The sequence below is a fragment of the Trametes versicolor genome (assembly GCF_000271585.1).
Source record: "Trametes versicolor FP-101664 SS1 unplaced genomic scaffold TRAVEscaffold_1, whole genome shotgun sequence".
In the NCBI taxonomy this organism is placed as follows: Eukaryota; Fungi; Basidiomycota; class Agaricomycetes; order Polyporales; family Polyporaceae; genus Trametes; species Trametes versicolor.
The window spans coordinates 824,689-851,942 of record NW_007360321.1 but is presented as its reverse complement, the minus strand read 5'-3'; the positions used below and the strand labels follow the sequence as shown (position 1 = coordinate 851,942).

The 27,254-nt window shown below is 59.2% G+C and overlaps 9 protein-coding genes across 9 annotated transcripts; 5 read left to right on the top strand and 4 right to left on the bottom strand.

Annotated features, from left to right (window-relative positions):
- Positions 1–90: 90 nt before the first annotated feature.
- Positions 91–3,864, top strand: TRAVEDRAFT_41391 (uncharacterized protein; the record flags this gene model as incomplete). The annotated part of the gene is made up of 9 exons (XM_008033897.1): positions 91–260; positions 315–646; positions 706–828; positions 883–958; positions 1,203–1,330; positions 1,393–1,573; positions 1,631–3,467; positions 3,521–3,667; positions 3,739–3,864. 9 exons carry the CDS (start codon positions 91–93, stop codon positions 3,862–3,864), a joined length of 3,120 nt encoding a protein of 1,039 aa, XP_008032088.1.
- Positions 3,865–4,136: 272 nt separating this feature from the next.
- On the bottom strand, positions 4,137–5,417 carry TRAVEDRAFT_111444 (galactose oxidase; the record flags this gene model as incomplete). Its single annotated transcript, XM_008034440.1, has 3 exons — positions 4,137–4,603; positions 4,656–4,836; positions 4,911–5,417. The coding sequence occupies 3 exons, from the start codon at positions 5,415–5,417 to the stop codon at positions 4,137–4,139; spliced, it is 1,155 nt and encodes a 384-aa protein (XP_008032631.1).
- A 1,291-nt stretch (positions 5,418–6,708) lies between these two features.
- On the top strand, positions 6,709–8,538 carry TRAVEDRAFT_41389 (FAD/NAD-P-binding domain-containing protein; the record flags this gene model as incomplete). The annotated part of the gene is made up of 9 exons (XM_008033896.1): positions 6,709–6,831; positions 6,896–6,932; positions 7,003–7,136; positions 7,190–7,230; positions 7,310–7,640; positions 7,705–7,740; positions 7,817–8,062; positions 8,145–8,255; positions 8,314–8,538. 9 exons carry the CDS (start codon positions 6,709–6,711, stop codon positions 8,536–8,538), a joined length of 1,284 nt encoding a protein of 427 aa, XP_008032087.1.
- A 272-nt stretch (positions 8,539–8,810) lies between these two features.
- TRAVEDRAFT_109880 (histone-fold-containing protein) lies at positions 8,811–9,288 on the bottom strand (the record flags this gene model as incomplete). Its single annotated transcript, XM_008034439.1, has 4 exons — positions 8,811–8,886; positions 8,938–9,074; positions 9,132–9,203; positions 9,262–9,288. The coding sequence occupies 4 exons, from the start codon at positions 9,286–9,288 to the stop codon at positions 8,811–8,813; spliced, it is 312 nt and encodes a 103-aa protein (XP_008032630.1).
- Positions 9,289–9,503: 215 nt separating this feature from the next.
- TRAVEDRAFT_25315 (thioredoxin-like protein) lies at positions 9,504–10,665 on the top strand. Its single transcript, XM_008033602.1, has 6 exons — positions 9,504–9,679; positions 9,730–9,752; positions 9,806–9,934; positions 9,993–10,055; positions 10,114–10,500; positions 10,556–10,665. Exons 1-5 carry the CDS (start codon positions 9,608–9,610, stop codon positions 10,322–10,324), a joined length of 498 nt encoding a protein of 165 aa, XP_008031793.1. The 5' UTR covers positions 9,504–9,607; the 3' UTR covers positions 10,325–10,500; positions 10,556–10,665.
- A 1,802-nt stretch (positions 10,666–12,467) lies between these two features.
- Positions 12,468–18,002, top strand: TRAVEDRAFT_157793 (acetyl-CoA synthetase-like protein; the record flags this gene model as incomplete). Its single annotated transcript, XM_008034438.1, has 5 exons — positions 12,468–13,130; positions 13,188–13,272; positions 13,328–13,469; positions 13,524–17,174; positions 17,231–18,002. The coding sequence occupies 5 exons, from the start codon at positions 12,468–12,470 to the stop codon at positions 17,610–17,612; spliced, it is 4,923 nt and encodes a 1,640-aa protein (XP_008032629.1). The 3' UTR covers positions 17,613–18,002.
- A 397-nt stretch (positions 18,003–18,399) lies between these two features.
- On the top strand, positions 18,400–23,338 carry TRAVEDRAFT_112311 (uncharacterized protein; the record flags this gene model as incomplete). Its single annotated transcript, XM_008034437.1, has 12 exons — positions 18,400–18,534; positions 18,982–19,240; positions 19,280–20,699; positions 20,768–21,119; positions 21,178–21,331; positions 21,385–21,461; positions 21,517–21,612; positions 21,669–21,785; positions 21,839–22,025; positions 22,078–22,756; positions 22,817–23,196; positions 23,259–23,338. The coding sequence occupies 12 exons, from the start codon at positions 18,400–18,402 to the stop codon at positions 23,336–23,338; spliced, it is 3,936 nt and encodes a 1,311-aa protein (XP_008032628.1).
- Positions 23,339–23,592: 254 nt separating this feature from the next.
- On the bottom strand, positions 23,593–24,858 carry TRAVEDRAFT_111649 (inorganic diphosphatase; the record flags this gene model as incomplete). Its single annotated transcript, XM_008034436.1, has 6 exons — positions 23,593–23,630; positions 23,696–23,805; positions 23,862–24,026; positions 24,094–24,368; positions 24,465–24,718; positions 24,810–24,858. The coding sequence occupies 6 exons, from the start codon at positions 24,856–24,858 to the stop codon at positions 23,593–23,595; spliced, it is 891 nt and encodes a 296-aa protein (XP_008032627.1).
- Positions 24,859–25,510: 652 nt separating this feature from the next.
- Positions 25,511–27,147, bottom strand: TRAVEDRAFT_110523 (homocitrate synthase; the record flags this gene model as incomplete). Its single annotated transcript, XM_008034435.1, has 5 exons — positions 25,511–25,720; positions 25,776–26,419; positions 26,474–26,689; positions 26,752–26,880; positions 26,949–27,147. The coding sequence occupies 5 exons, from the start codon at positions 27,145–27,147 to the stop codon at positions 25,511–25,513; spliced, it is 1,398 nt and encodes a 465-aa protein (XP_008032626.1).
- Between the last annotated feature and the right edge of the window lie 107 nt (positions 27,148–27,254).

Sequence of the window (27,254 nt, the reverse complement as noted above, 5' to 3'; positions counted from 1 at the left end):
TGACGGTTTAGCCTTCGCTTCGCCTGAATTTGACACTCAAGCTGAATATCTATTCCAGACGCGTACGATGCGTTCCTGTTGAGGAGACCAATGTCGCCGATCCTGTCAGCACGTGCAAGGCGGGAGACGCCGCACCCTGAGAAGGGTGCATTCGCAGCGAAACTACCCCAATCCAACAAACAGCTGCTCCAGCACTGCGGAGTCGGGAAGTTGCAAGAAATTGTTCCAGAAGAGACCGTGGTCAACGCCGAAGAAATCCTGTACGTAAATGCGCATATATGCGGCCAATACGAGACTCATTTCACGACGAGCAGCGGCAACAAACTCCCTATGGATGCTGAAACGCACCAAGGCGTTCTCAAGCTCTTGAAAACGATTCCTAGTCTGGCGAACACTGCAAGGCCCTCGGATACCCATCACTTCGACGAGTTGCTGCGGTCCTCCTCTCCTCCTCTCGACCTACCTGAGTTAGAAGTGCTCCCAATATTTCCCCGCAGTGCACCACTGGGCCCGAGGTCGGACGGCGCTTCCGTCGCTCTGGATGTTATGGCCCAGGTGTCGGAGCGTCTCATAACGAAAGTCAGGATGAGAGACGAAGACGAAGACGACCTCGCGGAAGAGCATTTAGTTGCTGTGGATGGATGGCGTGCGTATCTCTATGGCCTTTGGGGCGCATATGCTTACTTCGATCATCACTTTTAAAAGAGGCTTTCAGAACCTCATCTCCTGCAACACCTTCGCTGGCGGACAGCTCAAGCGAAATTGACGAGCTCTTCATGCCTTCATCCCCCGGCTCGGAGCTATTTCGTACCGATAAGCTGCAAATGGGTAAGTTGTGTTGGCAAATATTTCATATACTCGCTCATCAAATGCGTTGCGAAGAGGTCCCCCAGATGCTGAGGTCGTCCAGGGTCGGTGGTGCACGCGAGAAACCTTCTCTCGCGGAACAAGGGAATAAGTACGTTCTGCTCCTATACCCATACCTATGCAGATCCGACGGCCTGTTTGTGCAGATTGTCGGATTTTCTCCCACCCCTCGTGCGTCCAGCTCCAAGTTGCGGACCACGAGTCATCCATTCCCCAAGATCACAGCCCTCCTCTCCGCGTACCTCTATTACTATGTCACTACTTGGACAGCCCTCCGTGTTAGATGTCCCGGAGGTCATCGCTGACACATCTGGCGATGACACGCACCCGAGTAGCGATGATTCCATTGCGTTCGCCGTTAAGACGGTGGAACGTGCCTGTGGAGACCGCGTCGGACGCGAGGACCCTAGGCACTTCATATTACTGGAGAAGTTGGACGAGAAAGATGGGATGCTGATGGACGGTGCGTGTCCCTCGGGATGGTTGACACAACACGATATAATGCATACTCACTCAAAGTGACAGTGCCCTTGATGCGCCCGCCAAACGAGCATCCTATCGGTGCCTTTGTTGTGCCATCCCGACTTACCGACTTGCTCGCTCCCAAAGACACTGGCGCTCGCAAATTCGGAGCGGAGCGAAGCTTCTCCGTGGACCTGAAGAAAGCCAAGGGCCTTCAACCGCTCCAGATCGAATTGAGCTGGATGTAAGTTAGGTGTTTCTCCCTGTGCTCGCTTTATCTGACCGCGGAACCGATCATCAGTCCGTTCAAGTATGGACGCACCGTGCCTACGGACGAAGAGGTCGCGGACGTGCAAAACGATCCCTGCCCGCAGCTCACAAAGGATATTGACTTGGCTCAGGACGAGATCGTCTCGCGCCTCGGGGTCCTTCTGGACGAGAGCATGGCCTTTGGATCTCAGTCAACATCAACAGAAATTGCGCCGTCCTTGAACGCGTGGTTATCAAATATCCAGGACGTTGACGACGCCATCGAACGTTACGGCTTCGAGAATGCGCAAACGCTCATACTAACGCGACAAGATCGGAGGCGCCTGGCGGACCTTCCACCCTTCTCGGACGACTGTAGCAACACCGACAGCTTGAGCCAACCCAGTGGGACCATTCTAACCCCAGAGCGACCGAGTGCCGATGCGACGCTGCTGGATGACGCCCAAGGGGAGCATGCGCAGGGAGAACGACCCACAAAACGGGTGCGGTTCCAAGATCCTGTCCACTGCGAGCCAATACCCTGGCCGGTCCAGGTCGTGAGCTCCCTCGAGAAATACTGCGCAGATGACTCCGGCGTGTTCTTTTATGACAGCGATAATGACAGTGCGATAATGAGCGGCGGCCGATACTCGTTCGGACAACTGGCGTACGACTCGGAGGGTTTCGCAGGACCAAGCGCTGACGGTGACCTGTTCCAAGACGTCCACTCCCTACATTCCGGCGACTACCGCTTCGACTGCGCACCCGACTCATATTCTCAAGGCTTCCTTCCTCCTTATGGCTTAGACACTGACATCCTGTCGCCCTTGCTTTCTGATTGCTACGTCCTAAACGGCGACGGTCGAGATGTGGAAGAAGTCGGGCGTGCAGCAGCGGCGCCTCCGCTCCATCAGGCTCCCACTCACGACCGTCGGTCTCTTCTCTTACCCGCCGCAACTTCTCTTCCCGCGCCCTTACGTTCCTCTACTGCGGTCTTGCCAGCCCTAACCGATCACCAGCCGGCTACTTTCGGTTCGTTCCACCTTAACATTTCCGACGTCCGTGGGTCCCCACGCGCGCAGTCCGAGCTTCCGGGCGCATTCGCTCGACCGTCGCTGAGTCACTTCCTGGCTATCTGCGGAAAGGGATCTCTAGCTCAGGCTTCTAGCGTTCCTCTGCAAACCTCTGTGTCTATCTTTGACCCGGAACCGTCCTCGCCCGGGGTGTTCGAGGTCCAGGCTGCGACTACTGCGGCCGCACATCGCTCCAAGGACACGCCGCCCGAACTCATCAATAATCGGACGATGGTACTCTCAGAGCGGTATATGTCACCGAGCGTCGGTCATCGATATATGGCTTCTCTAGAGCTGATCCAGAAGCGCGCGCTGGTCCGGGCTCTCACGACGTGCTGTGCCGTCGAACTTGTGGAGCGGGAACAGCTCGGCCCGGACGCGGAGAACGTCGACCTCATACTGGACTGCGATACAGCGGTGCTCTTCCTGTCGGTGGAAAGTCTACCCAGCCGCGGGGAGGCGGCGATGGCATTACTAGGCCGGCTCTCTTGGCGTTTCTCTAGGCTTCTGGTGGTCTTCGAGTGCTATCCGTCTTCATGGAATTACAAGGGCGATCAGGACTTCACGGGCAAGCCTGTGGCGAGCGCGTGGAGCCCACCGGTGGTAAAGGCCGTCAAGAAGCTCAGGCGCGATCTCGCGATTGCAGAAGGGGTCCAAACTAAACGCGGAGCCACGGTCGTGGAGTACGCGTTTGCAAACACGGCGCAAGAGGCCGCTATCTTCGTCAGGATGTACGGCGACATCGCGGAAACGCGGGACGAGACTGGCGGCGCCCTCTGGGGAGAGCGTGTATGGTTGACGCAAGATGAACGTGATGTGAGTCTCCACAAAGCCTCTCTGTGAGAATTAATTTATCGTAATCTTCACAGGGGGAATACGACCTTGGCGGTGTCAGCGGCATGAACATTTTCGTAGCGGCGTTGCTTCTATACCAGACAACCCTAGAAGACTTCTTGGAGAAGAGCGCAGAGGATCGATTGCTGGAATACTCAGACCTTGTGGGCGTCGAGCGGATGGTGAGGATGCGCACGGTCAATGCACGACGACCCCGTCTATCTCCGGCGCTAACCAACCCATTATCCTGCAGACGCGATTCAATGTCGAGATGGCGCGGCGCTTGGAGGCCATGCAGCTACCGCCGTCATCCCCTATCGACGTCGCTACCTCGTCTTCATCCCGAGACATCGGTGATAGTGATCTTGGCCTGTACTGATCCTAGTCGGGGAGACGAGAGCACCGCTAAGATTCCGTCCCTCGCTATAATTAGATTGCTGATCCGTCTGCACCGCTTTCCATGTGCGTCATGTATACTGTACACCTCGAGCTACCTCGAGTCGCACTTATCTGTACACCATCAATACATCGCGGCTGCTACCATCTGTACATGCACGCGGTGCGGTCACTTCACGATCAGCGTTGTCAGTGGCACGCCCGAGGCACGATCACACGTGAAAACGACGGACCCGAGTGTATCAGACTCAGATTTCAATCGACGCGGAGCTCCCAAAGCTCGTCGCTGCGCGTGTTGCTCGACAGGAGGCCGCCAAACATCACGACCCGGGTATTGCCCTCGGGGTCCACCCAAGACGCCGGCGGAAACCAGCCGCGTCCCGCCGGCACGTCCCCTGCCCCGACGTCGACCTTGTGCCATGCCCAGCCCGAAATAGCGCTCTCCCCTGGCTCTTTGGCGAGCACCCAGGCGTCGTCCCAGAAGGTGCCTGCCCCTGCGTGGCCCAGCGTGCTCGCGTCGCGCTCGCCGTGATAGAGGATCGCGACCGCGTTGGACAAATGAGGGGCCCGGGATTGGTACGGCGAGAAGCCGTGGACGGAGCGTGGTCCTGGGTACCCGTGTTCAGGGTCCGGGGCAGGATCAACGGTTGACCACTTGTTCTCTCCAATGGCGTAAACGTCGACGGACCCCTGGACTGTTGGTAGCTCATGACCGCTGAAGCCTGGAATGACACGATAAATTTCACGGAACTGTGTTGCCAATGAACGACGTACCGCCGTAGCGCAACAGAAGGTCTCCCGATCCCCGAATGGCAGCTGGCACAAGGCAAGTGCCTCCGCGTCCTGGTTCCGGAGCAGACGCCAGGGTCTCCCATATGCGTTTCTTCACGTCGAACGCATGCAGAGTGGATAGCCGACCCGTATCGGGACAGCCAGCATGGACGTAGAGTTTATCCTATAGAGTTTGTGTATACAGTGGTCAGCATCTACGGGCATCCGACGCCTACTCCGCGTTAAAAATAAACTCACCCCATGGACGACGGAGGTATGATAGCTACGCGGTGAAGGGGCTCGGTCTTCATTCAGGGGGGCGATGCGCTCCCAGCGGATGCCATGTGCACCCTGCCCGCCTTGATCGACGGTAGCCTTCCATATGCCGATCTGGTGCTGATCGAAGGGCGTCATTTGTTGTCCGCCCCGTCCTCCCCACATGTACAACGCGTCTTCGTGACAGACGAGGGTGGCTCCCACCCGAGGCTCCGGGACGGATGAACCGTGTGTGGTGTCCTCGGAAGACGGCAAGGCGGGGGAGAGCGTTGTCCAGTTCTGCGATAGGTTATCCTTGTTCAAATCGAAGACGTGGAGGGACCCTCGCGGTGGATCGTCCTTTCCGGAACCCGTATCGATCGGGGTGCGGGGTTTGAGTTCACCGCCGTAGACGGTCAAGAGACCAGACTTCGTCACTGACACGGAGTGGGACGAGCGGGCGAGCGAGGTCGCGGTCGAGAGAAGCGTCCAACGTCCTTTGAGGGTCATTGTCGGCGTCGTGAGGGTAGCAAGTCAACTTGCAGCTTGGGAGGAACTGAGGATAAGCTTTAAGATGCCCCTGACACTGACGGTGTGAATATGAATCATCCAATTCGTCCACACGTGATTGGTACACGACCTGGAAGGTACTCACATCGCACCACAATGTAAATAGCAAACACCACAAGAGTTTTACATCATTCGACTGTGCATGACTGACCGCAGAGGTGCTCCGGCAGACTAGATGAACGCTACTCGCGTCGTCGTCAGCTTTCTCAGGGTGATTGTATGTTCAAGAAACATGCTCAGCCGTGATAATGGAGAAGTGTTATGCAAAAACTTCCGAGGCTCCCGTGAGGGGGGGCGGGCCTGTTCTGTGCGGTCGCGGCAGTGATCACGGTGAGTGCACAAACGGATCAAGCGCGCCAGAAAAATCATATGAGCCAACGTCCGTACGTGCAGACCTTCAAATCTTGAGACACAGCAAGTCTTGATAAGCGGAGTTCAAAGACATATAGGACACACCTATGCTGAGGAGTCAGCACACTTTTGCAACATGAGTGCTCCGAGGCCCCAACTTGGCTAACGCGCACCAGGCAAATTCCGTGGCGTGCGGTTGTTTGGCTCTGTTAGGATCAGAAGCCTCCGCCTTCCAAACACGGTATAGCGGTGTAACTCCTTGGCGCCTTTGAAGCTGCTGTTGAGTTTGACTGCCAGTGCTAACACGACATCTTAGGCCTCCGCTGTCATGGTCATAACTCAGTATTGAAGCCATTGTATGATAGCTATAATTGGCTGACATTTGGGCTCACCAGATATACATCACTGCGGCACGACTCCGCCCTTGCGTGAAGCAGCGCGTCAGCCCTTCTCCAGCTTCGATGCGGACTCCCGGCGCCCCTCATGTTCCACACGCCTCTCACATGAGCGGCCCTGCCCCACAGATGCTGTACCATTTTGACATAGCATGCGACTTGTGGTCGTGATTTGATATGATAGTGCCTGCTGCGACCACGGTCGTTGACAGGTTCGGCAGTACTTAGGTCGATGCCGACGGGCCTCGTACGCTTCTGACACGTCAACACCTCAAAATGGCCACAACCTCGACCCTCAGAAGACATTGCAGCGTACGTGTTCCAATCCCCTGAAGCCTTGGTATCTTCCTATGTGAGTACAGACATCCTTGTACAGACCTCGGCGGAATCACTGAACATGCCGAATGAACGCGCAGGTCCCGAGCAATGGCTATATAGATTGTGGTTCTGCTCACGTATGGACGGTATCTTAAGCTCTTGACATTATGGCACAGGCAACTTCGCAGGTACCTATCCAAGTCGCCGTCGTAGGCGGCGGCGTGTGCGGTTTGGCTTGCGCAATCGCTCTTCAGCGCGCCGGACTTGCCGTGGAACTCTTCGAAGCCGCGGTATGTCTTGGCTCATACATCGCACGTCCGGCATAACCTGATAACACGACCTTCCCTGCTCTAGGCGGCCTTCACTGAGGTTGGCGCGGGAATCGGCTTGGGTGCGTTGTCTCGCACAATGCTGCGCCTCTACCGACTTACGGTATCGAATCACCTCATTCGCCGGCCTAGGTCCAAACGCCATCCGGGTGCTGAAGGAATTCGGCGTGCTGGACGCGGTTCTCAAGAAGACGAACCCTGGTGAACTCAAGCCAAAGGGGTTTAGATTCTTTTCGGGGCTTGATGGCCACGAGCTCGTCTACGAGGTGCGCAGGCTCCGGTCGCTACGACGATGTCCGGAGTCTCACGGGCCCCCCAGTACCCAATGTCGCCGGAGGACGCGAGCATCAGCATGCACCGGTGCGCATTCCCAAGCCCGCTCCACAGCGCGGCTTCCCTTCCGTGACTAATGATGCCGCGCCCGCGCGACCGCACACAGCGCGGCCTTCCTCGACGCGCTCGTCAGCGCCGTGGACCCACGCGCCGCACACTTCAACAAACGCTGCACCTCTCTCTCGGTCTCGCCCGCCAACCCGGCGCGCGTCGTCGTGCACTTTGCGGACGGCACGACCCACGAGGCGGACGTCGTCCTTGGCGCTGACGGTATACGAAGCACCGCGCGCGACTTCGTCCAGGGCGGAGTGGGAACGGGGCCCGCGTTCAGCAATACATTTGCGTACCGTGGCCTCATCCCTCGCGTCGCGCTCGAGGCGGCCGGCTTCAAGACGGACGTGAAGGGAACCCCGGCGTGCTTCATGGGTCCCAGCAAGGTGGGCGCACTTTTACCTATAGGGTGTCCCCGAGCGCTGTGCTGAAGAATTGCAATGCATACAGCATATCATCGTCGTCCCGATAAAGAACGGGGAATTGGTATGTGCACCACGCGACGTCATTCAACCTGTCTTCTGGCTCATTGGTGCTCTGTGTCGTCTTGGTGTCGTCCCAGATCAACGTCGCCGCCTTTGCAACGCGGTACGACGTTCCCATCGGGTCGCAGGCGCTACCCGAGGGGGCGCGCTGGGTCGAAGACGTGTCCCGGGCGGAGCTGGAGAAGGAGTACGATGGCTGGGGTCCCGACGTCGCAGCCCTTCTCCGGTGCATGCCGGAGAAGGCGAGCAGGTGGGCCATCCACGTCGTGCACCCGCCGCTTGCGGGGTACGCCCGTGGGCGCGTCGCGCTCATCGGCGATGCGGTGAGTTACTTACCTCACTCGGCCGCCGTGCTGCACATTACGAGAGGGGACGTCGACCGCTAAGAGCGGTACCGATTGCTAGGCACATGGGATGTTACCTCATCTGGGAGCCGGAGCTAGCCAAGGCCTGGAAGATGCATATGTATTGGTTCGGCTGCTCAGCCACCCGGAAACCAATGTCGACAACTTGGAGGTTCGTAGTCACAGCAATCGTGACGCGGGTATCCTGCTTATCTGCTCTTCGTTCCCAGGCCGTGCTTAAGGCTTACTCGGCAGTCAGACAACCCCGGGCGCAGAGCGTCTGGGATGCCAGTTACCGCGCCGGAAGTACCTACCACCTTCAAGGACCGCACGGTGCCACCAAGGAAGGGTTATGCGAGGATCTCAAGGACATGTGGAAACCGGTTTGGCACTACGACTTCGACAGTGATGTAGACACTGCGGTGGACTCACTGCGCCAGAGCGGAGCATTCTAAACGCTCAATGCATTCTTTGTAAACTATGTACCACGCCCAGCCGACTCAAGAACGGGTAATATCTATTGTTACCACAAATCTTCGAGGAGTTTGAACCTTGTCGATTTGTTTCCAGCGGCGTCACACAAGAACGTGTAATACAACGGCGTGTCATTGATCAATCAGTAGAGGGTGGGTGATACTTACGATAGGCTGGGAACTATAGTACATGTGCTAGGAACGCACGAGAAACATAACCATACATCATACGAGCGGGAAGACAAAGACAACGCTCAGGCACCGAAACCGTACAGGGTGCGGCCGGAGCGCTTGAGGGCGTAGACGACATCCAGTGCCGTCACGGTTTTCCTGCAATGAATGATCAGGGTCGCCGGCGCTGGAGAAGGCTCAGAAGCTCACCTCTTGGCGTGCTCGGTGTACGTGACGGAGTCACGGATGACGTTCTCGAGGAAGATCTTGAGAACACCGCGAGTCTCCTCGTAGATGAGACCGGAGATACGCTTGACACCACCACGACGGGCGAGACGGCGGATAGCCTGCAAGGCACATGTCAGTCCGACGCGAAATATAGCGCATATATGCGCGTTACTCACCGGCTTGGTGATACCCTGGATGTTGTCACGAAGAATCTTGCGGTGACGCTTGGCGCCGCCCTTTCCGAGACCCTGCGAAGCGCGTCGGCCGTCAGACCAAGACAAGAAGCACGAGGATGCCGAAATGTACCTTTCCTCCCTTTCCGCGTCCAGACATGTTGTTCGAGTAAGTGAGAAGGTGGTGAGTGTAGGTGGTGTGTTGTGTGAGCGGCGCAGAGGGGGCTCAGAGAAGGTGGTGGTGGTTGGAAGACAAGTCGCGTCCAACGCGTTGCGCGACTCTAAACCTCGCGCGTTTGCGCATGTTTGGCTTTCGTCACGTGAAGACGCGACAGCGCGTCGAGGAATTGGCGCCGGCCGGGCGTGCGACCTGCTGTGCCTCTGTCATCGTGTACCTTGCGATGCTGCTGCGTTCTCTGGCTCGTCCCGCTCTCATTACTCGTCAGCTGCCGCGTCACTCGACTCTCTTGACCAGAGCTATGTCTATTACCCACCTTGATAACACTGCCCAGCTCGACGGCATCCTCGGCAAGTCCAAGGACAAGCTTTCTGTACGTCGTGCGAAGCGCTTTGCCCGAGTGCTAAGCTAAGCAGCTTGCAGGTTATCGACTTCCATGCAACATGGTATGTCAATGCCGTAACGACCTGTAGAATGGTCGTAAATAATTTTCCTGAAGGTGCGGCCCGTGCCATATGATTGCTCCGACGTTCGAGGCTTTGGCCAAGCAATACCCGAACGCCAACTTCCTCAAGTGTGATGTCGACCAGGCGAAGGACATTGCTGGCCGTTACCGCATCACCGCGATGTGAGTTTGAATTTGAACGGCGGCCGGGGGAATACAGGAGGCTAAGCAGATGCCGCAGGCCGACCTTCATATTTCTCAAGGGCACGTCCGAGGTGGAGAGGGTCCGCGGGGCAAACAAGCCGTAAGCAATGGGAATTCATCGTCGCTTTCCGCTCCACTCAATCTGGTCTCGCAAATAGGGCCCTCGAGGCTGCTGTGCGCCGGCATTCCTCTGGCTCCTCGTCCGGAACCTTCTCAGGCAAGGGCCATACCCTCGGTGACGGCTCGTCCAACCCGGGGCCGGGGCCGGTGGGCGGAGGAGGCGTAGCGGCTTTCCAGGCCTTGGACCCGCAAGTGAAGGTGCTCCTGTATCTCCTTGGAGGCTACCTTGTATTCTGGTGGCTCAAGTGAGTGCGCATTCATCGCCTATTATTCACGTACCGCCTTGTATTATGCTGTAACAACATGTTCGTCATGTTCGAGCGTAAAGCTGGCTTGTCACGTCTTGAAACTTGCAGCCGGAGCAATTGCACCCGCTGTGAACCGCTTGACGACCAACCTCCCACCACTTGCGGCGGGTTGAAAGCGTATGTGATCCTACTCGTTCCGCTTACCGTGATTTTAACATTCGTCATCCCATAGACCCCGAGTACCCTAGTCGACTCGAGAGGTATCGGGCGCGATACCCTGTTCGATCGAGCTGGTGGGAGATGTCGGCCACCATCAACAAGCCGCCCGAGTCCTGATATCTTCCCCCGGCGTTGCCCCCCAAAAGATGCCAAAACAATTTTCACCCGATAGCGTCGGTGGAGCATCAGTACGGTTCACAATTGTACAGATCGTGAGCGTCGACCCGGCGATAGTAACGTCTTCTCGACCGCTGGACAGCATTTACGCGCGCGCCGCAGCAGATCCCAGCCAATGCCATCGCGAGCTCGTCTGCCCGTGGGCGTTGCGGACGTAGAACACCTCTTGTTCACAGAAGCGATACGCTCAAGCTCTTCATACGGCGTCCCGAACACAACTTCAATGATACCTGTCCAATGCCAAGATCGCGTGGCGCTGCTCCGAGCGGCACCTCATCCGTCCGATACCGGCCACTACGCGAAGGTAGCTAACGCTGCGGGCGGGACCTGCGGCGCGTTTGAGATTGCTGATCATCGCCATTCAGATGGCAGCGGTTACGGGGTAAGCGACGATGACATACTTGTGTAATGCATGATATCGAACGCTGACGCGACAAGCCGCCAGACGTTGTGGCGTCGGAAGGCCTCGGCCTGGACGAAGGTGGAGAGGAAAGCCTCGTAATACATATTCAATGAACAATTACCCCGGGCAATTTCTGCTAACGTTCTCCCATACATGGACGCAGCTTCGGACGAACTATCGAGCGGCGTCATCTATACTCCCACGGGAGATCTATGGGAAAGGAGAAGCCTGCCGTCCGGACTGAGAGAGTCTTGGCAGCGTCATTTTCTCAAGATGAGCTTCGATCTCTTCGCGAGCGTAGGGGTTTGCAACGTTCATGGGCGGTGTGCGTCGGTTATGCTGGGTTGCTGTGACCGTGATTACAGCAGCCGACCGACGGACGCGTGTTCGCACGCCGTGCTTTATCGCCATCTTCTGCAGACGCAGCGGCTCTGTTGACGTTGAGCTTGCAACTCCATATGTGCTCCATTGCTGACTCCATATCCAGCAATCGACTGCCCTTTTCAGGACACCGCGACCGCCAGACCCTGGCAGATGGCAGATGCATGGGCGCGCGACGCAGGCCCCGAAGCTGCGACCGAGAAGCGTCGGACACCGACGCTGGCATCAGGCCCGCCGCCGCAGCTGTTGTCGCACCGCATTGCATTCGGCAATCCCGCTCGCTGACTCGCGGGTCGCACGGTGAACCCGCATCGCGCAAGGCCATCTCGCCCAAACTCGGTCTAACGAAGGGAACAGGATCAACTGGGATTTCCCATTCGCGATCGCGCCGGAACTAGAAGCGAACTGTGCACTGGTCGCCGCCGGGGTGGCTCGGGGGCTGGCTGGAAGCACGCGGGATGGGAGCACGGCGGATGGCGTCTCGAGTGCAGAATCCGCGACATTTGATAGTTGGGCTGGGTGCGCGCGGTCGGGGCGAGCATCATGCGTGTGTCTGATTCGTCGCGAAGGGCTGCACGATGTGGATGGTGCTAGCGTGCGCGCAACGGCGTCGCATGTCGGGCCTCCCTTTCGCCCACCTTATCGCCGGGCTGTTCGTACGGACCCGGGCGTTCGGATACGGTATGTCTTCCGCTCGGCTAGCCCACGTCAATCTCGCCCGGGCGCTAACGATCGCAGATTGAGCAGACCGCTGCGAGTGCAAGAAGCGTCCGGCTGTACCCCGTAACACGGCGACCCTACACGCTCGCCTTGCTCGCTTGCCTCCCTTTCCATTTTCGTTGTTATTTACTTGTCCCTCTGCATTTCTAATGTCCCCGCTCTGCGCAATAAAGACCCCCCGCCCCGCAGGCCGCCTCCCTAGCGTCCCTCGCCCCACCTGTGCTTGTCCCCCACCGGTCGCGCCATGTCTGTCCCCCTGGCCTTCCTCTCCGACCTCGCGGACCCCCTGCCTGGTGTCTCTCTGGGTGACCAACTCGCCCAGTCCGTCACCGACGCGGGACGCGTCGCCACCCTCCTCGACTGTATCCCCACCTCGGACGCCCCCGCTCTTTGGTCCGTCTCCGCCACCCGTCCGCCGACCACTCATGCCGCCCTCCACCACTTCATCTCCAAGTTCGCCCTCCCCACCTCGGGCCTCCAGGACCACCTCGGTCCCAATGACCGCGTCATGGTCGTCCTCCCCACCAGCCCCGAGAACGCGGTCGCGCTTCTCGCCGTCTCCTCCTACCACACATGTGCCCCCGTCAACTCCGGTTGCACCGCCGGCGAACTCTCCGAGGACGCGCGCCGCCTGCGCGCGAAGGCGATCGTTACCACCACCGACGCGATCGAGCGGCTCGAGCTGCGCAAGTTGAGGGAGGAGCTCCGGTGCGAGGTTATCTTCATCCACGCACGCGCCGACAGCCCCACCGGCCTCTTTGATATGACACTCATGGACGACCGCGACGACGACAACGCCGACACATGGTCGGTTGTACAGAAGACAACTCGCCCCCCGACTCAACTGCATGGTTTGTACGACCAGTCCCTCGTGCTACACACATCAGGAACCAGCGGAAAGAAGAAGGTTCGTGATTGTTTGTCCCTGTGCAAACATACGTCCTCATGATCGGTGTATTATTAGGTCGTACCTTATACACTCCGCGCCCTCATCGTTGGTACATGCGCAGTCGTGCGCTCTTGGGATTTGAAACCCGACGACGTCAACAGTGGGTGGTTTGTGACATCACGCGTTTTCGGGTCACTCATTGTCGAAACGCGCAGTGAATATGATGCCGCTGTTCCATGTTGGTGGTATCGTTCGGAACCTATGGGCTCCTATCTTCTCCGGCGGGAGTGCCATTATGTGCCCAGGGTTTGACAGCACTGCGTTCTGGCCTATCGCAATGGCATGCGGGGCTACCTGGTATGGCTGGTTCCATTATTGCGCGCCTCTTATCTAGCTCATGCCAAAGAACAGGTACTATGCGGCACCTACTATGCACCACGCTATTTTGGCGTCGAAACCAGAATCCATCGTGCCCCTCAGGGACACTCGGATTCGCATGATCGCCAACGCCGCGGGGGGTCTCCTACCCTCACTCGCCATCCAGCTTAAGGAGACGTTTGGCGCGGTCATCCTGCCTTCGTATGGCATGACCGAGTGCATGCCCATCGCGTCTCCACCCACCACATACGCGTTGGAACGTCCTGGTTGCTCTGGTGTCGCGTGCGGCCCCTACTTGTCTATCCGCGACCCTCTCAACCTCGAGCGCGAGCTCCCATGCGGGGCAACAGGTGCCGTCTCAGTCCGCGGTCTTCCCACGTTCGATGGGTATGAAACAGGTCCCAACGAGCCTCTCGACACCTCCGCCTTCTCGTCGGAGGGTTGGTTCGATTCTGGAGACGTTGGCTACATGGATGACGCCGGGTACCTGTATATCACCGGTCGGTCCAAGGAGATCATCAACAAAGGCGGAGAAGTCATTTCCCCCTTCGAGATCGAGGAGGCGATCGTCCAGGTCGCAAAGGGTCGCGTGAAGTCCACGATCGCGTTCTCCGTTCCCCACGACGTCCTCCAGGAGACTATAGGCGTCGTCATCGTTCCCGTTCCCGGTCGGCCGCGGATCGGTCTCTCGGAGTTGCTCGATCTTCTCAAGGCCCAGCTCCACCCTTCGAAGTGGCCGTTCGCAGTTGTCTACATGGACGACCTCCCGAAGAACAATGCTGGGAAGCCTCTCAGGATCAAGCTTGCGCAGCGCCTGGGTATCGAGTGCTTGACTGACGACACGCCTGCGGTCGCACGGCACTACGAAGCCGCTGTCCCCGACAAGAATGCTCCTCTTTCCCAGCCCATTGAATGCTCGGTCGTAACTCTCGACATGGTGGCTGTGGAGCGTGCGATTGCGAGCCTCAGCGGCGTCGACGAAGTTACCGTTCGTACGCGATCCGATGGCACACCGGAAGCGATGGTCGCTGTTCGTCCCTCGTCCGACCTCGACTCCAGCGCTCTTGTAGCCGCCATCGCGGACCTCATCCCCGGGTACGCAATCCCGACTCCCATGCACGTCTTCCGGGAACTCCTGGCCCGCAAGCAGGACCGCTCGGTCGACTGGGACCTCATGGAAGCCGAGGTCGCGCGCAGGAACGCGAGCAGCATGTCTCCGCAGGCTCTCGTCATCCGTGACATCGTCGCGGACCTGCTCGACAAGGAACCTGGCTCCATCACCGGCGACAGCGACTTTTTCCTTCTCGGCGGCAACTCTCTGCTTCTGGGCCGCCTCGCGCACGTTATCCGGAAGGAGACTGGCGTTACCGTCCGGGTTCCCTCCATCTTCACGCACAGCACGATCAACGGGATTGCCTCACTTATCGAAGGGGATGAGTCAGGGTCGACTAGCCCTATCAGCCCTGACAAGACTGCCGTCAACACCCGGGCGCACAACACTCCCGCGATGTCCGAGAAGTCGGCGAGCTCGCTGCACCTCCCCGAGCTCGAGTACGGCGCGCCTGCCTCGAGCACCGGCCGCGGCCAGACGCACCCCTTGTCTCTCATCGTCCAGGCCATTCCTTTGCTCTTCTTCTACCCCCTAAAGGCCGCCTTCACCTGGACCGGCATTGTGTATATCCTTTCTCTCTTCACGAGATATGTCTCGTCTGGCTACTGGATTCGCATTGGCTCTCTGCTCGTCGCGGTCGTCAGCTCTCGGCTGGCGACGCGCATCGTTTTCCCCCTGCTGGCTATCGCGGTGAAGTGGGCGGTCATCGGCCGCTACAAGCCGGGCACGTACCGCTTCTGGAGCAACTACCACCTGCGATGGTGGATCACGAACCAGTTCATCCGGTGTGCGGGGCGCGGCGTCTTCGCCGTGCACCCCGTGCTGGAGGCTCTCTACCTCCGCATGATGGGCGCGAAGATCGGCAAGAACGTCTCGATCGACTCGCGCGCGAAGCTCGCCGAGTACGACCTGCTCACTCTGCATGACGGCTGCCAGATCGACAACGCCCTCGTGCGCGGCTTCTGCGTCGAGCGCGATGGCTGCTTCCGCTTGGACCCCATTGTGATCGGGCGCGGCGCGACGGTCAACACGTTCACCCAGGTCGCCCCCGGCGCTGTCATCCCCGACGGCGCGGTGTTTGGCCCGCATGCCTCTTCGCACGACGAGCCCTCCCCCGACTACCTTGCTCAGGCCAACCGCGCAGTCGCTCGTCAGCCCCACTGGCTCTTGAAGGTCTTCGTTGCTGCCCCCGTCATCCTCATCATCAAGGTCGGGGCTTACGTCCCGTGGTTCGCCGCGCTCTTCATCCTTCTCGCGCAGCCCCCGCCCCCCGCGAACCTCGGCTCGGAGCTCGAGCGCGTCATCGTCTGGTTCGCGTCCCCCGATCGTGTCGCCTGGCACGCCCTCGCGCGCATCGTCCGCGTCATCTTCCCGCCCCTCCTCCAGATCATCCTTGGCATCATCGTGAAGCGCATCATGGGCCTCAACCGCGAAGGCCCCGCTGCGGAGCAGTCGCAGTGGGCGCTGCTGCGGCGCTACATCAACAGCAGCCTGCTGAGCCAGGAGGCGCTCAAGCGCGCGTACGACATCGTCGGCTCGCACTACGAGGTCACGTCGTTCATCTGGCGCTGCATGGGCGCGAAGGTGGGCAAGCGGGTGTACTGGCCGGGCTCGGGCCTCTACTGCCCGGACCCCGAGCTGCTCGAGATTGGCGACGACGTCGTGTTCGGGTCCCGCTCGGAAGTTTTCACGACGGACGGCGCGGGCTCCGGGAAAGTCGTTATTGGGAAGGGGGCGATGATTGCGGACCGCGTTGTGCTGCTTCCCAGCACCACCGTGGGTAAGCGGGCGGTGATGGGCTCCGGCGCACTCGGACGCCGCGGTGTCACGTACGCGGACGGCTCGGTGTGGATGGGCTCGGAGGGCGGCGAGGCGGTGTGCTTCAAGAACGGCAGCAAGGAGGCGGAGGACGACGAGAAGCCGACGACGACGCCGTTCGGGCGCGCGTTCTACGAGCGCAAGGCGACTTTCTTCGTGTTCCCCTACCTGATGCTCGTGCTCATCAACCTCGCTGTCGCGATCCTCTCTGCGGGCTACTGGTCTATCGCCGCGGTCGTCGGCACGCAGGTCCTCAACCAGCTGCGCATCCACATCCCGCACCTGCACCTCTTCCACGACGGCCCCCGCCAGATCTTCGTGCTCTTCGGGCTCATCAGCTGCTGGTTCATCGCGACGCTCAACATCCAGGCCGTCGTCGCGCTCCTCTGGGTCGTCGCCACCAAGTGGGCCGTCATCGGCCGCCGCAAGGAGGGCAGCTACAACTGGGACCTGAGCTCGTACTGTCAGCGCTGGCAGCTCCACCTCGTCCTCTCCAAGCCGCTCTACCGCGGCTTCGGGAACGGCGGGATCCTCGGCAGCATCAGCGGCTCCGCGTTCTTCGTCTGGTACCTGCGCGCGCTCGGCGCGAAGATTGGCAAGGACTGCGCGATCTTCGCGGGCGGGCGCGTCGGGCTCATGACCGAGCCTGACTTGGTCGAGCTCGGGGACCGCGTCGCGCTCGACGACTGCTCGGTCGTCGCGCACATCAACTCGCGCGGCCAGTTCTCGCTCAACCACCTCAAGATCGGCTCCTCGTACGTGCTTCTATTTCTTTTGCCCGACGTGGTCGCCCATCACCGTTCTGCTGCAGATCCGCACTTCGCTCAGGCTCGCGCCTGCTGTCGGGCGCGTCGATGGAGGACAGCTCGATGTTGCTCGAGCACACCCTGCTCACGTCTGGGGAGATCGCGGAGTCCGGCGGCGTGTACTCTGGCTGGCCGGCGCACCGGCTCGACCAGGAGACGTACCTGCGCAAGAAGTCGTCGTACCAGATCCTTTCCGCCATCCACCAGGGCTCGTACTACCAGAACCTTCAGAAAATGCACGGCGAGCTGGAGGAGGAGAAGCGGCGGCTCGACCAGAAGCTGGCGTCGCACCAGCGCGAGCTGCGGGAGGCGAAGCGGCGGCTGGAGGCGATGCTGCAAACGACGGAGGTGCTCCGGGGCTCGACCTACGGCGGGCTGCAACGGTGAGATGATCATGCTATGACCACGATATGCTCGCGTGCTCCGCGGACGTTGGGATCTATCTGTGTGTATGATCAGTGCCCGTTCCTCGTTACTCGTTACTCGTATGTTTCCCCCTCCGTGCCCGTGCTCCGTGTCCGTCCCCCCGACTTGTATAGATGCTAGACATGCTTGATATCTCGTTTGGTTACGTTCTGTATTGGTAGCGGTTTTGTTCATAGCTATCCGAATCGTTTTTACATGCTACTACTCTCATATCTCATATCTCGTCCACACCGTCGTTATCCCCGGTCGCCCGTCGGCCAGCCGCTCCTTCCGCGATCGATACCTTAGTGCCCATGCCTTAAAGCCGTGCTCGGGCCACGCCTCGCCCTGTCCATATACCTCGCAAAACCCTACTTTCGGACGTTAATTCATAGCCGAGTATTTTACTCCGCGAGCCATCTGTGATGGACACCATATGTCGAACGGAACTCGAGTGATGAACACCGTATGGTCAGTGGGACTTGGATGATTATCGCCTCGACGTCGAGGTGAGACAACGACGCGTCTGGCGCGTCGCGTCGCGCTCTGTGCCCCTACGATCACGTGCGCCGCCCGAGTAGGCGCGTCTGCAGGCTGGAGCGGTTGCTGCACTCCGCCATTGTTCACGCCTCCGCTCATGTCCTCCACACCCTGCCATTGCATCCTCTGAATTCTCTGTACTGGATACTTCTGACGACACCTACTGGGAGAACCCTCGTGCATCTATCTGTAAACGTTGTAACTGGGTGGCCAGCAAGACGCTGCGGCCATGTCCACCGACTCGAAACCTCCAACAACTGGGACGGCGCCCGGACCTCCTCAACCTCTACCGCGTATACCGGAGAGAATACTTGAAGTACCAGACCAACGGTACTATGTACTTGGCTTGGGTCTAGCATGCCAGGTACGCATGTCCTTCTTCGAAGAATTGTGGCGGACGAGGGCTCGAGAAACGACATTGTCGTTCAGGAAGGACACCTGACCATCCTCCGGGCTGTCTTACACCGCAGCCTACGAGATGTAGCATTATGGCTTGCACCGGGTTTGGGGTCGCGGAGGTGGTTCTGGTCCTCGACGCGCGCAAGCCTGCGTCCCGCGAGACCCGATTCGGTCTGGAAACGGCGTAATGCCCGTCCAAAAATCGGAGATTTCTCTCGACTTGACGCGAGACCTGGGGCTGAACCAGTCGGTGGCCCGGGTCGGTGTAAGGCTTCGTGCCTGCAGAAAGCTCTCTTTAGTTCGTTTGGTGTAAGGCATGTGTGCCCAGCATGATTGGCAAGGGTCCTGCTCAGACGCGTCCACATCACGAATAGACCGAGCCGAGTGTTCTATATGCTCACCTTTATGTCAGGCAGCCAAAATCTGGGACTTGCTCCAATATTGGACATCGTCAAGTGACACCCCATTACATTTCGCAAGGAAATGGTTGTTTGTGGACTTCCTGTATTGCGCTGCTCTGTCGTGGCTCCGTATACCTCGGCTACGGTACAGCAAGGCAGTCGTTGTGCTGCAAATACTCTTCCTATGCCTCTTCGACGGTCTCGCGTTTGGCGGCATCTCTGTCAATATCGGAGCGGGTGGCTCGTGGTCACAGTCGGCCGGGTCTTCAGGTATGCGGGCATGTCCGAACCATGCTCCTTAGCTGACAGCACTTGCTTTGCGCTCAGGACACGTTGCAACCAAGTCATCTGCTTTTTGGGATTACCTGCCAGACTTCGGGCTTCCCGTCTTGCACGGCGCGAAGGACACCCATCTCCTTGGACAGCACACTGTGCGCATGTCACCTATAAGCACGGCTCACCTGAATCCCTACGGCGAAACCTTCTGCTTGCCGACGTCAAATTCGCATGTCCTCATCCCTCTTCTGCTCAACAACACGTCCCCAATCGGCGTGCGGTATAGTCTCACACCACTCGCATACTCGGAGTCCTCTCGTAGCTCTGGCAAGATTGAGTATCTGGAGCTGTCAGCAAAGGAACTTCGTGCTATCGAACAGAGCCGCGTTGAGCACCTTCAACTCGTTCGTGCGGCTGCTGCCAAGAAAGACCACGACGAGTACGACGAGTACGACGATGACGAGGAAGAAGATCACACGGAGCCGACGGGCCATGGCAACCTGCAGAAGACCCAAGACATGACCTACATTCGCCTCAACAAGCCCGGAACTCTCCGCATAGAACGGGTGGTTGACCATTCCAACGTCGATGCGCGGTTGGTCAATCCCGGAGAGGTCACTGTCGTTCCGTGCCCTCGTGCAGAGTTTACGTCGGAAAGCATGACACAGGTCAAGGAGGTTCGTTGCGCGACGCCACGTCTAGTCAGTGGCGCAGGCGAGGAGCTCCAGCTTGAGATCAATATTTTCGGTGTCCCACCTCTCAGCCTGCGCTGGACTCGCGAAGTTGGCTCTCGTAAGGAGTCATTCATGGTCGAGGGCATCGAAGGCGCCGAGCACGAGCATCAGACTCATTCCGAAGATGACCGCCGTGTCTCTAGCGGGCCCGGCCAACGCGCCCCTACCCAAGTCAAGGTCCCCCTCACAGTCTTGCTCGATGCGCTCGGGACGCACACGTACAAGCTCGAGTCCGTCACGGACGCTATGGGTAACGTCGCACAAGCTGGAGAATATGTTGGAACCGAGGTCGCGTCTCGCAAGATTTCACCCTACACCGCGAGCACCCGGTCAGTTACAGTCCTCCGGCGTCCAAGTGTGTCCTTCAAACACTGTGGGCCTGGGCATCCTGCCTCCCTGCTCATCGGCGCCGAGGCGCCGCTCGCGATCTCCACGGTGGACGCGGACACTATCGACGCGCCATGGGACGTCGACGTTCGTTACGACCCGCCCGCCGAGGACGGCAAGCCCAGCAAGCGGTACAAAGGCTGGACGAAAACGCTCGAAACGCAAGGCGAACGGAAGGAGCTTACGCTCCGCGCGAGCGCTCCTGGAGAATACACGATTGTCGGCGTGCACGGCCAATACTGCGAGGGTGACGTCCTGAGCCCCGAAACGTGCAAAGTCGTCGAGCGGCCGCTGCCCACGGCGGAGATTGAGTGGAAGAAGATCCACGAGTGGTACGTGCGCCGCACATCCGTCCGCCCCGCCTTCCATTGATGTTGTTGCTGTGCTGTTATCGCACTAGTTCGGGCGACACTGGCGTTTCTGCTGCGCTGGTGCTCCACGGCACCCCGCCGTTCCAGGTCTATTATCGTCAACAGCGGGACAGCGAGCCCGCACGGGAGACATCGAAGACGTTCGCGAGCTCGCGCGGTGAACTTACCTTGCAGCCGGAGCGCAGCGGGCACTACACGTTCAAGTTTACCCAGTTGAGCGATGCGAACTACAAGAAGACCGATCTGAAAGGGCCGTCGATCGAGCTCGATGTGCACCCACCGCCCGCGGCGGACTTTGTGCGCGCGCCGCAGAGTGGCAGGGGTAAGAAGAGCATCAGTAGCTGTGCGGGCAACATGGTTGACGTCGATGTTGAACTTCGGGTGAGGTTTTTTTGACACATGGGGTGCATGCGGTCATAGGCTCAATGCAGTCTGGCAGGGTACCGCACCGTGGAACGTCGAAGTCCAAATCGTTGGGCCGAAGGGCTCTGAGGTTATCCCCTTCTCTGGTATTGAAACCCCAAAGAAGACCCTGTCATTGCCTATCCCGAAGTCTATCGATAGAGATGGCGGTGCTTTCGATATCGATCTTGGTGTGTACTCCCATATAACACGACGCGAATATGCCATTAATTCCACATTTCAGTCAGCGTTGAGGACGCCTATGGCTGCAAGCGTACCCTGTCAGTTCCAGGCGTGGCTGTTAACGTCCGCCGTGTCTTGGTGAGTTGCGCATTTTCCGGTAGTAAATTTTGACACTAACTCGCAATCTGCGTAGCCTACCGTCAAGTTCTACGGAAAGGTTGATCAACGGCATGTTACCGTCCTTGATCACGAGCAAGCTGTACTTCCGCTCCGACTTTCTGGCGAGGGAGTGAGTGACACAGTGAAACATTTCCACACGTAATTTGCTCACCATGTATACGCTAGCCATGGCGCGTGAAATACCGCACACAAGAGGCACCAGGGCGGGCTCTGTCAGCTACGCTCAGGTCGCCCAACGACGAGCTCCACGTCAATGGCAAGGGCACGTATGAACTCCTTGAAGTCAGTACAACTATTACGCATCGCGGATATTACAGACGCTGATATCCGTGCAGGTCTCAGACTCTCAATGTCCTGGAACTGTTGTCAGCGGCGAGAACACTTATCGTGTCGACCATGTCGCTAGGCCTTTGGCCAAGCTTTCATCAGACGTGCAGGCGACATATGAGCGATTCAACGGGTCCCATATTCTCCCACCCATATGCGAGAGCCTGAGCGACCATGTCGACCTCGACTTAACAGGTAAGCACTCGGCCCGCTTTCTGTGCTTACTTGACACCCACACGCGTGATAGGCCGGCCTCCTTTCCAGATCATGTACAACATCGCGAAGGACGACGGCTTCGGCGCGACGAAGCTCCTCGACCAGCCGACGTTCAGCAGCATCCAACCCCGCACTCGCTTCCAGCTCCGCACGTCCGAGCCCGGACGCGTCTACTACGAGGTCAAGCAGATCGGGGACGCCGCCTACCCGCTTGCGAAGAACAAGGACGCGATCATCCCGCGCTCCGAACGCCTCCTCTTTGAGCAGCAGGTGCTCATGCGCCCGTCCGTGCGCTTCAAGAACCACAATCGCATGTCGTATTGCTTGAACGACATCCTCACCGCGCACGACACTGCGGGCGCGGACGGGCTCGTCGTGCTTGAGGGCACGCCGCCATTCCAGTTGACCGTCTCCGTGCGCAACCTTGCTGCGAGCGAGGTGTACACGGAGACAATCGAGCTGCACGACACGACGTGGCGCCTGCACCTCCCGCACTACACCTTCCGCTCGATCGGGCCGCACCAGGTCACGATTGAGTCAGTGCAGGATGCCAGCCGCTGCGAGCAGGTTGCGCCAGACCCGCTTTACAGGGGCATCTGGGTCGACGTCGCGGAGACAGCGGCTATCATTCCGTTCAGCAGGCGCGAGGACTACTGCGTCGGAGACGTCATCCCCTTCCAGCTCGAGGGCACGCCCCCATGGACGATTGGGTACGTGCTTTTCTCGCCCTTGGAGCCGCATATACAGCCGCTAACCACAGACATTCGCAGATACCGCATCAACGGCAAGCTGCACACCCAAGAGGCCAAGATCTCGCCGTGGTCCGTCGGCGCGGCGCAGGCGGGCGAGCTCGCGATCACGAGCGTCGCGCACCAGCAGAAGATGTGCAAGACGGCGGTGCCGGACCTGCGGTACGCGGTGCACGCGCTGCCGGCCGCGCAGGTCGGGCACGGGAAGCGGATCGTGCAGGACATCCACGAGGGCGACCAGGCGGAGATCGTGTTCACGCTCGTCGGCGAGCCGCCGTTCACGTTCACGTACCAGCGCGCGGAGCTCAGCCCGCGCAAGGGCGTGCAGGGCCGCGTGCTCGAGACGCACACTGTGTCGGGCGTGACGACCAAGGAGTACTCGATCTTCTCTGCGCTCCAAGGTGTGTTTGCTTCTTGTGTGCTCAATCGTGAATCGTGTCTAAACGTTCATATATTCTATCAGGAACCTGGACTATTACGTCTATTTCGGATAGGTATTGCAGGTACCCCCCTACCCAAGACACGCAAGAAAAGTCGAGATGATGACTTCCACGAGTCCCAAAACGTCTACCATGTTCTCCATGTTTTCGCTTTCCATCACGACCGGTTCCCCCTCCATACTCTGTAGCACGTACATAATTGATAAACAGGCCCCGTGCCTTTCTGCATCATGGCAGGATGAAAGCGACCGCATCCCGCTATATGCGCGAGCGGACGAGGTCGTCGGGCTGAGTGGGAAACAGCATCTTTGTTACTTCTTCTGACGACTACACAACGCGACGTGACTACAGAAAGGTCTATACCTGGGCTGACGCGATGTAGAACCACTTCGAGACTGGAAGGTGCAAAATTGCGTGGGGTCAGAGGGGGCTTTAATCGCGGAATGTGATATGCACGCACTCGAAGGGTCAACCGGGCCGGGGGGCTTGCGCGAGTCAGCGGGCAGGCTGGCGTAGGCGGGGTCGTCCTTGCGCGTGTAGCCGGGCGAGTTTTGGACGGAGACGTTGCGGCTACGAGGAACGTGTCAGTAGCTGTGCTTAAAAACTCGTGGGTGTAGTAAACGTACATGGAGAGGTCGTAGGATGCAGTCTTTGCGGGGCTCTCGCCCGAGATGAGACGGCGCCAGGCTTCGTGGCACTCGTGGATGATCTCGGTCGCGTACTTCTTGTTCTTCGCCTCACCGGAGAACGCAAAGTTGTTCTCGGGCTTCCCATCGGGGATCTTGTAGATGCTGCCCGCCACAAAAAAGCCATCAGACCGGTCCGCACACGACCCACGAGCAAAAAGAATGGACGCACCGGAACCACTCGTTGGTCGCGCGGATGAGGCCGGGAAGCTGGCGCTCGACGTCCTCGATGTCGTTCATGCGCGACGCGAGCGGGTCGCGGACGTCGATGACGATCACCTTCCAGTCCGTCTCGCCCTCGTCGAGGAGCGCCATGATGCCGAGCACCTTGACCTGCTTGACCTGGCCGACGTACCCGACCTGCTCGCCGATCTCGCACACGTCGAGCGGGTCGTTGTCGCCCTTCGCCTTCGTCTCCGGGTGCATCTGCTGCGGGTCCTCCCAGGTCTGCCGGACGAAATGTGGTATGAGCACATGCTGCGCGAACCGCACCAACCCCACGACATGACTCGTGGGCTATGCGGGGCGAAGAGGGGCACGCACCTGGGGGAACGCGCCGTAGTTCCAGATGTAGCCGTGGTGGGGGAAGCAGTTGCGGACGTAGCGCAGACGGCCCTTCTTGATGTCCTGCTTGATCGGGTTGAACGCCTCCTCCTTGGAGATCTCCATCTTCGCGTTCGTCCAGCGCGGGACCTCGACGACCATGTTCAGGATCCCGTTGTTCTGGTCCGCGAAGAGGGGGATGTCGTGGAAGGGCGAGACGACGGCGCCGTTCTGCTCGATGAACACACGGTGCTCTGTGCAGGCCCACGTTAGCGTACGGGGTGGGTGGGGGCGAGGGCGGGGGTCGTCGATGCAAATGCCCCTGCGCCGTGGAAGGCTACTCACCGAGCGTGTTAGGGGCGCCGATGAGGCGGGTGGAGTACTCTGCGGGCATGGTGAGCACGTCGCAGCGGCCAGCAAACAGAGCAGCACTCACGGGCAGCCATGATGGAGGCCGATGAAGAGAGGGTGCGGGTGTGGAGGGCAAGCCGGCGAAGGGCGATGGCAGACATGCACGGCCGGATATGGGACTTATAACCGCAAAGGAAGGCCGCCCTCAGCATATCGAATATCGCTATAGAATGCGGAGCGGGCTGTAGTCTTAGACAGCTTTGCCGCCTAAAGATCACTATCGCAATCGCCATCGCCTAGATTATCTCCCCCGCCTATCCAGTCCGTCCCATTTCCCCCATCGCACGCAGCGGCCGTCACTCGTACCACACACTTTGTCAACCGGTCAGATGCACGAAGCGCACCGGCCACTCGCAGAGCACGCAATATGTACAATTTCCCTTTCATTGCGGGGCAGCCTCACGCTGCTTTTACTGCGTCCACTCGTACAAGGTTCCTTCGTCAACAGTCTCGAGAGCGTGGAAAATAAAGGGAGCGGGGGCGCCGCCGGCGAACGTGCGCCGCGCGGCTCGGGGGTGCGGTATTACAAGGGGCGTGAAAGGGGGCAGGCATTATGCTGAAGCAACCAACGTAGAGCACGACAAATCCGTGACCCATCCCGGGCCCTTTTGTACACGTAGTGTGCGCGAGGCCGCTTACGCGCGGGTGGGTGAGGGGGAGCTGGAGCGGGTGACGGAGCCCTCACGGTGCTTGATGAGGAGGCGGTCGAGAGCCTCCTTCTGGCCGACCGCGAGCTCTCCGGACTGGATCCCGGAGTGGTACACGCGCAGGAGCGTGTCCACGTCGTCCATCGACTGCGTGCGCACATCCGCGAGCTCCTTGATCTTGGCGGTGACGTCCTTAACCTAACACCAGCTGTCAGCTCCATGCCACAAAACATGAGACGCGGGCATAACATACCTCCTCGTCAGTGAGCGTAAGCCCGAGCTGCTCGACACGGCTCTTGACCGCGTTCCAGCCCGTCAGCCTGTGGCCGATCGAGACGTAGCGCGTAAGGCCGAAGTCCTCGGGCTTCAGGATCTCGTACGTCGACGGGTTATTCAGGATCGCCTTGGCGTGGATGCCCGCCTTGTGCGTGAACGCGCAGTAGCCCGTGATGGGGTTCATGAACGGCACGTTCACCTCGACCGCCTCCGCGACCAGGTTCTCAATCTCGCGAAGCATCGGCAGGTTGTACTTGGCCTTCACGTACTCGGGGTTCGCTGCGTACAGGCACGCGACGAGGCCACCGAGGGGTGTGATGCCGACACGCTCGCCGATACCGAGCACGGACGTGTCGATGTGCGTTGCACCGGCCTCGAGTGCGCAGTACGCGTTCGCGATCGCCATACCGGTGTCGTTGTGCAGGTGGACCTCGATGTCGCACGAAACAACTCCGCGAAGGGTGCGGACGAGGTCGTAGACCTGACGGGGGTTTGCGCAGCCGACGGTGTCCGCAATACCGACACGGTTGACACCAATGCGGTCGACCGTTTGGTAGATGGAGAGAAGGTCGACAAGGTCGGACCGGAAGGAGTCTTCTGAGGAGAATCGGACCTCGATGCCTATACACAGTCATGAGCGGCTGTAAGAAGTGAATTTCGCGTAGATCGACTCACCCTTGCTCTTAACGTAGTTGATGACCTCGATGGCGGTCTTGGTGATGTACGCCATATCCTTCCCGTGCGAGAACTCGCGGAGGAACGACGACGTGCCGATGACCACGTCGACGCCGTCGACGCCGGTCTCGACAGCTATCCGCGCATCGTCCATATGACACCGGATGTGCGTGAGGATCTTCGCCTTGAGCCCGAGCTTGCAGATCTCCTCGCAATCTATGACGCCCCATTGGTTAGCGCCCTCGCGTAGGAGCGGGATCAGCCAAATTCGCACGTACCCCGCCTTGACTGCTCAGACGCCGCGGGGCTCGTGAGCTCGATGTACTCGACGCCGAACGCGTCGAGCGCCTTGGCGATCGCGATCTTGGTCTTCGTGTCGAAGAACGCATTCGCGAACTGCTCGCCCTCTGATCGCACGCATCCCCGTCAGTATCTGCGCAGTTTTTCTCGTCGAATGACTGTGCGCGGGACGTACCGCGGAGCGTGCTCTCGATAATCGAGAAATTTGAGACGTTGCTCAGGAAGTCGGACGCCCGCGGCGCATAGGGGTTCACGGGGCGTGCTTGCGGTGCTGAGCCGTTCGCGGCGCCGTTCGTGTGGCCGTTAGTGTGGCCGTTCACGCCGTTTGTGGGCACAGAGTGTGCGGCAGAGCCGTTCAGAGGCACCTGGACCATCTCGGAGTTGTCGGCAGGGGGCGGCGCGACGCCGTTCTCACAGGGGCACATGTTGGCTGTAGTTTTTCGAGTGTGAGAGGAGTGTAGGGCGGGTGTAGATGGCGAGG

Excerpts from the sequence above, each read along its gene's own strand:
- TRAVEDRAFT_25315 (XM_008033602.1), top strand. The coding sequence starts at position 9,608 with ATGTCTATTACCCACCTTGATAACACTGCCCAGCTCGACGGCATCCTC. Across the intron at positions 9,753-9,805 it reads ATCGACTTCCATGCAACATG|GTGCGGCCCGTGCCATATGA; the intron begins GTATGTCAATGC and ends ATTTTCCTGAAG. Across the intron at positions 9,935-9,992 it reads CGTTACCGCATCACCGCGAT|GCCGACCTTCATATTTCTCA; the intron begins GTGAGTTTGAAT and ends CAGATGCCGCAG.